The 7,774-nt window shown below is 32.8% G+C and overlaps 1 protein-coding gene across 1 annotated transcript; it reads right to left on the bottom strand.

Moving 5' to 3' along the window:
• Positions 1 to 4,279: 4,279 nt before the first annotated feature.
• Positions 4,280 to 7,062, bottom strand: LOC149544921 (glyoxylase I 4-like). Its single transcript, XM_089796464.1, has 3 exons — positions 6,593 to 7,062; positions 5,318 to 5,420; positions 4,280 to 4,740 (listed from the first exon to the last, which is right to left on the bottom strand). The coding sequence occupies exons 1-3, from the start codon at positions 6,781 to 6,783 to the stop codon at positions 4,492 to 4,494; spliced, it is 543 nt and encodes a 180-aa protein (XP_089652590.1). The 5' UTR covers positions 6,784 to 7,062; the 3' UTR covers positions 4,280 to 4,491.
• Positions 7,063 to 7,774: the final 712 nt, after the last annotated feature.

The following is a 7,774-nucleotide window of genomic DNA, read 5'->3' as shown; positions in this document are numbered from 1 at the left end:
AAATGAAAGTGAATGAGAAAATATCAAGTGGAATAGCACTTTCCCAAGTAGAATTGGCTAAGAAGATTTAAAAAGTGAAAAAATTACTTGAGAATGTATTCTCATTGTACAACAAATTGTGTGATTCATCATATTTCACACAAGAAACTAGCCAAAGGATAATGAGCTTGGAATGAAATCTCAATATTTCTAGCAATAAGCTACCCAAAGATCCAACTCAGAGTGAGAAGCATAGCTATGCTTCACACACAGAAAGAGTTAGCTATATTGATAGTAGAAGAGGCCAATATCAAGTCCAAATTGATGCAAATTCAATCCTCCATTACCCCACATTTAGAAGTACTCCATAAGGAATAGGCCTATGCAGAAACTATTCTAAAGAAAGATCCTAATCTTTCTACTTTAGAAGGCCTTGTTCGTCTTGCAGCAGAGACAGCCATCCAACACAAATCATTGGAGATTGCTTTAAATAATTGGGATTTTTCTCTCAAGATGATTATGGAGGTAAATAAAACATTTTTGGCAAAGTATTCAATTCATTCTTAGGACCCTTTGACATAAGTGTCAAAAAAGGGGGAGATATAATGTGTAAATAGAAAGGGGGAGATAATTCGTTATTGCATCTAATAAGAATGGGGAGATATAATGTGAATAAGAATGGTTACATATTGCATTCTTTGATGGAAGTAATAAAGAATATCCAAAGGGGGAGATATTCAAATTTTGAGGAAGTAATAAAAGCCAAAAAGGATGTGAAGGGCAATAGATACAGAGTACAAGAAGTAGAAACGAGGTACACAGATACAGAAACAAAGGTAGACAAGGAAAAGAGTATCAGATACATTAGCATGAGACAAATTCAACACAAGAGTTTTGGTTACAGAATCGGTACATCAGCTCAGGGGGAGTTACAAGATTTTGAGGTATATAAAAAAATTTGAACAAGTTTTTGAAGTCTTGTACATATGTCGAATAGAATATATAGTATGCTCATAGAGAGAAGATTCACAATGTTTAAGTTAAGTGTTTTTGCCATTGATGTCAAAGGGGGAGATTTTTAATCTCAGAATGGTTTTGACAATTGAGTGTCAATACACTTAACCAATTCTCAAGATGATGTCGAGTATAATACAGAGGTCGAGCTACAATGTGTGTCGAGCCAGAGAATTCAATCGGTGCCAAGTGAACTTCAGGTGCCGAGCAATCTTCAGGTGTCGAGTGAAGTTCAAGTGCTAAGTGAAGTATAGGTGCCGAGAAAAGTATAGATGTTGAGTGAAACAGAATTACTATAGGAGCTGAGTGAACCAGTTTTCCTATATGTGTCGAGCATCAGCAACTAGTAAGTGCCAAGTAATACAGAATCAGCATATGAGTTTGTGCTTTCACAAACTTAGATGCAAACCATTTTTGGAGCCGACATAGGATGAATCTCGAAGGATCTTGAAGATAAGATCAAATCTTTTGCATTACCTATGTAATTAGCATGCAGCCAATAAGAAAAAAAGGAGAAGGCATGCAACCAATAGGAAAAGTGCAAGAAATGAGCAAGAAAAGAAGATTTAATATTGATCGAAGATTCATACCTAACCCTAAGTCTTCGAAATCTTTAAAAGGAGGATGAAACCCCATTATGCATGTGTGTGAGAGAAAAGTATATGGGTGAATTATAGCGAAGTGCAGAAGGGTTAAAAGACTTAGTAAAGAACAAAGCAGCATTGTAGAATCTAGTTGATCAAGAACAGAGTATCAGAGTTACGCGGAGTGACATATTAGATCAAGCAAGGATCAGAGTAGATAGAGCAGACAAAGATCTGGAATTAGCAATAGAGGATTGCAAGTTATCAAGTCAAAGTTTTTCTAATACTTTCTAGCAATTTTATTAGATATGAAAATCCTATGGACTTAGGTTGGCCTAGCAGCCATTTGTAAATTCTTTAACAGGGGGGTATTCCAAGTGAATGTACTGAAGTCCTCTAAAAAGGACTACTTTTAGCAGGGTAGTGAAATCCTTTAACCAAGTCACTTTTAACAGGGTGTAAAGTCTTTAATAGGATAGCCCTTTCATAGGGAAGACCATTGGAAGTGTTCAAACATTATAACCTTGAATAGTTACACATTGTTGCAATGATATTTTGTGGGTGTCATCCCCACCCCAATTTTACCTTCTCATTTTGGAGGGTTTCTAAGTTACCAAATTTATGTGTTGTCTATTTTCATGCATGTCTTTACTTTATGTTTATTAAATGAATTAGATGCATGTGAATTGTCTCAGCTAAAAGGATTTGAATTGGTTAAAGTTCGTTACTTCTGATTCACCCCCCACTCCCCCCCCCCCCCCTCGAAGTAATTCTTCCCACTTGTTAATTCCAACATCTAATAACTTCAAAAGCTTGTGATCCAGATTAATGATAATATTTCTAGTACAATTATATCTACAAACTATTGAACATACCAAACTCTTAAATACTCCAAATAGCTTGTGATGAATCTAATAACTTTAATAATAGCTTATAGCTTGTGATCCACATTAATGAAAATATTTCGAACACAATTATATGAATCTAATAACTTTAATAATAGCTTATAGCTTGTGATCTAGATTAATGAAAATATTTCAAATACAATTAAATATCTACAAACTATTGAACATAGTAACATAGTAAACATATAAATGTATTGTGAAAATCTAATAACTAGAATAACTTGTGATGAATCTAATAACTTTATTAATAGCTTATAGCTTGTAAGAAGCTAATAAATATAATAAATTCAATAGAACATTCTAATGATGAATCTAATAACTTTATTAATATTTATAGCTTGTAAGAATCTAATAAATTTAATAAATTCAATAGAACATTCTAATAAATCTAATAAGTTTAATAAATTCAATAGAACATTCTAATAAATTTAATAGCTAGTGTTCTGAACTTCTGATCCACATTTATGATGATACTTTTAATACGATCATAGTCACAAACTATCAACTATCAAACATTTAAATGTATTGTGAGAATCAAATAAGTTTAGTAACTTATATCGAATCAATAAGTTTAATAACTTATATCGAATCAATAAGTTTAGTAACTTATATTGAATATCTAATCAACAATTGACCAGTGATATCCAAAAACATTCAATAACTTATATCGAATCAATAAGTTTAATAACTTATATCAAATCACACAATGATCGAATCAATAAGTCTAGTAACTTATATCGAATCAACCAATGATATCCAGAAACATTCAATAACTTATATCAAATCCATAAGTTTAATAACTTATATCGAATCACGCAATGATATTCAATAGTTTTATAATTTGAATAACTCTGGTAGCTTATAGCTCATATGATAAATTTTAATGCAAAACGTTAATAGCTTGTAGCTCATTGATAATAATTAATTTTTTATGCTAAACTAGATAATTAGGACCAATATGATTTGGTAAAAAATGTATTGGTCATTCGTAGAGTAGAAGAAGATAGTTGTAGAAAGCAACCGAAAAAGCATTGTTAAAAGAGGCCACTTTCATGGTTGAAGGATACCACCTTAAGGACCATAGAAAGGTTGCCTAAAAGGACTTAGGAGTGCCATGGGACCAAACTAGGAGTCCAAAAGCCCATTCCTTGCTAGGAAAATAATGTTTTGCCACTTAATCTTTAAATCTCAGGTGTTATAGTATTGACCGCCAAGTGTTATAGCATTGACCGCCAAAGTTGAATTCCTTGTTATCGATTCATAGTTTTGGTCTGAATGATAGAAGACTAGAATGTTTCTGTAAACCGACAATTAAAATGTAATATTTGACTCAATGCATTGACAAATGTGTCTTGGATTCAATTGAGACTAAAGTGTAGTTATACATCAAATCAATTTGAAATTTACCAATTTTACTCTGACCATTTGCATTGAGAGAGTCAAAGCACAGGGAGAAACAAAAAGGATCACTTCAAACGTTGTCATGACATAAAAAGCTTTGCAAGAATCCATTATTAACACGTTCACTACAAGAAGAATGGAATATAAATATAGATAGCCGCGATTATTTAAAACATGCCAGCGAGAAATTGCAAGAAACTCACATATGTTTAATGTGCATTGATTTTTTTTTAAAGATATTCAAATGGACTTAGCCAAGCATGTTTCAAATCAAGTGTTCAAATACCACCACAACAAAGTTTCTACACCTAATTTATATACCAAATGCAATGCATCACGTTGAACATGTGTTGCATATCTTGAAATTAGATCATCCGCCGACCCATGTTAAAGAACTTTTTAATAAATATAATTTTGTATTTCATTGCATAGATCCAAAGTGCTGAAATAGATTTTTTTTTATGCAAACATCAATGTTCCCCAAAGTGGGCAATGAAAGTGAAATGCCCAAAGCAGCTAAGCATCGATACATATGTATAGTTTGTATGGAATCAAGCACTACACTTTGCTCCTTAAATCATGTGTACATCTGTATAGTTTGTATGGAATCAAGTACTACATTTTGCACTGTCTATATCAATGGGAGGATTGTGCAAACCAGAAGGTAGTCTGATTTTATTACAATGGCAGAGAGGTACCAGAGTTAGCCTTTCACAGTTGCAAATCTCTATCATGAAGCCATCTGGGTCGTGGAAAAACATTTGCTCTATTGTGGCTCCTCCTTCCTCTAATGTTCTCTTTATATATTTTATGCTCATCTTTTGCAGTTTCCTCTCTACAATACTCATGTCTTCACACTGCAATAACATAGCCACAAATCATCACACACACATGAAGGATGTACACACAACATCATCAACTCTCTTCTAAAGAGGACACCATAGGAATAGAAGAATGTATAGACAACATCATCAAGTCTCTTCTAGAGAAAATACTATAGGCATAGAAAATCTGATCTAATTTCAAATTAAAGAAATATAATTAAGTCAGTTTGATGTAGAGTGAAAGATAAATACAAATCCTTGACTTTGAGTATTATAGAGGAAAAGTTGCAGAATTTGTCAAAGATCTAATCACTGATAAGAAACAAACTTTGTTCATGCATACAAACTTTGATTCTATTCATGTGCTTAATTCCATTAAGGGAGTGGTATGAGGGCCCATGGGAATGGACTAAACATAGATATGCATCATTTCAGAGGGTTATGCTGTGTGTGTGTATATATATATATACACATGTTGTAATCCTTAGCAGTAAGTGTATATATATGTCCATCTATACTTTTCAAACTGTCTTCTTGAGTAAATATGCATACGCCCTTTTATATACAATAATCATGTAAGAAGTCAAAGTCAAAGAAATGAATAAAATACCTGAAATGATATGTGATTGTCAATGGGATCCAACTCCCTCTTTGGAGGGAAACCAGGCTTTTCACATTCTACCAAGTGAATACCTACGCCATAGTTGAATAACCTACAATGTTATAGCCAAGAAAGAGGGGGAAATGCCTTAGAATATATCAGCATATATAAAACTCAGTTACATATATTCATGAAGATCTATGCACCAAGGAATAGATGGTCTTTATTAGTTCATTTCTAGAATCAAATAAAATGGGTGGGCTGTAGAATGAATATATATATAGGGCACAAGCAATGGGTTGTCTCAAATATAAATATAAATATGCTCATTAAACATAGTACCCAAGTAAAATACACGGTATCTAAAACATTTATACATGTATTTATAAATGGATGGTTTCCATAACATATGAATTCATATTCATTCTAGATATATTGCAAAGGAAAAGTAGTTAGTCTCTAAGTTCGTTTAGTTGGAATGAAGCATAGGAATGCAATATTGAGAATAGAAATGACTGTTCGTTCGTTGAGTTGGAATGAAGCATAGGAATGCAATATTGAAGATATATTGCAAAGGAAAAGTAGTTAGTCTCTAAGTTCGTTTAGTTGGAATGCAATATTGAGAATAGAAATGACTGTTCGTTCGTTGAGTTGGAATGAAGCATAGGAATGCAATATTGAAGATATATTGCAAAGGAAAAGTAGTTAGTCTCTAAGTTCGTTTAGTTGGAATGAAGCATAGGAATGCAATATTGAGAATAGAAATGACTGTTCGTTCATTGAGTTGGAATGAAGCATAGGAATGCAATATTGAAGATATATTGCAAAGGAAAAGTAGTTAGTCTCTAAGTTCGTTTAGTTGGAATGAAGCATAGGAATGCAATATTTAGAATAGGAAGCATACGAATGCAATATTTAGAATAGGAATGACTGTTCGTTCGTTGTTGAGTTGGAATGATGGAATGAAGCATAGAAATGCAATATTGAGAATAGGAATGACTATTCTCAATAACAGCTTTTTTTTAAAGAATGGTATAAGTTCATTTCAGAGGAAAAATAGAAATATGTATTCCTATTCCTGTTTCAATTGAAGAACCAAACAAAACAGAAAATAGAAAACGTATTCCAAATTTTCTATTTCTATTCTAGAAACCAAATGACTTTAAGACGTGAGCTCTAAGAAACTATATGAACAACAAATATACCTATATTAACAACAAATATGCCTGAACGGTACTACAAAGAACACTACAAAGAAGATTGTAATGAAGAAATGGGTTTTACCAAGCTCCACCAAAGTTGAAGGTCCCTGGTCTTTTGATGGGCACAAAGCCCATAACTTTCTCATAGAATTCCAATGAGTCCTCCACAGATCTACACAGAAGAGAAACATGATTGAGGGCCATCAATGGCAGAGGCTCCTCTTCTTCCTCTTCCTCTTTCTTTTCTACTCCATTTTGGTTTTCTTTCATCATTGTAGAAATTTGAACAAATGGAAGGTTAACCCAATTTCAGCAAGTTTTCCGAATGAAGTGGGTGAAATGGAATTTATTGGCTTTGAATGGGTGTGAAACATTCGAGTGAAAACAGATCAGCTTTCTAACTTCTATGTATAGAGAAACGGTAGATTCGAGAATATTTTGAGCTTTGTTTTCATCTTTGCCAAGTGGCGCATTGTTATGGATACACAGAGTGTACTCATGTGGTTCAAGTAACAGCGAGCTACCATGTGGGCATGGACACTTGTTACGTGTTTTTGTCAATTGTTTGATCAAAGCCATCGGAATTTGTCACTATAATTATTTTTTATATTATTGTCTAAGACTGTTTCTGTCTCTTTGATCCCATTTTTTTGGACACTTAGGGCGCGGTCTCATGGGGTGCTAGAGGTACCATGGAAATTTTCTGTTGAAAATATATAATTTAGAAAACATTTTCTTCAATTTAAGAGCTAAAATTTGTAAGTTAGAAGTATATTTTGTACTTATCTTTAAATATTTTACAAAATTTAGCTAGTGGAACTCTAATTCTAAGAATCAAGCAACCTCCATGAGACTTAACCTTATTTATATGTTTTTTAAGATCAATGTTATTTTTAGTCAATCTATTTATTTGTTAGTTTGAAATTATATTATGAACTTAAATATTATATTATATTATTAGGACTCCTTTAAAGCAGGATGTCTAATAGAAGCACAAAGCTAATGAATAAATTAGTGCTATCACAAAGAGTTTGTGTTGCCTATATAGAGCTCTAAACTAAGGGGTGTCCATTCTACCAAATTCCCTGAGCACATGTTCCCAACCTCAACTCTTGTGATGGTGGAGTCTTGCAATCAGTAAGACTTGATCATTTTATTTTTATTTTGTGCAATTCATAGAAATTTATTTATTTTTTATTTTGTGTGTGTGTAATTAATTGCTTTTGAAAATAGTAGTAGCAAGAGGGTGCTAGCCTATGGTACA

The sequence above is a fragment of the Cupressus sempervirens genome, chromosome 8, assembly GCF_028749045.1.
Source record: "Cupressus sempervirens isolate cs-2001-9-10 chromosome 8, ASM2874904v1, whole genome shotgun sequence".
Lineage (NCBI taxonomy): Eukaryota > Viridiplantae > Streptophyta > Pinopsida > Cupressales > Cupressaceae > Cupressus > Cupressus sempervirens.
This window is presented reverse-complemented; position numbering and strand designations above follow the sequence as displayed.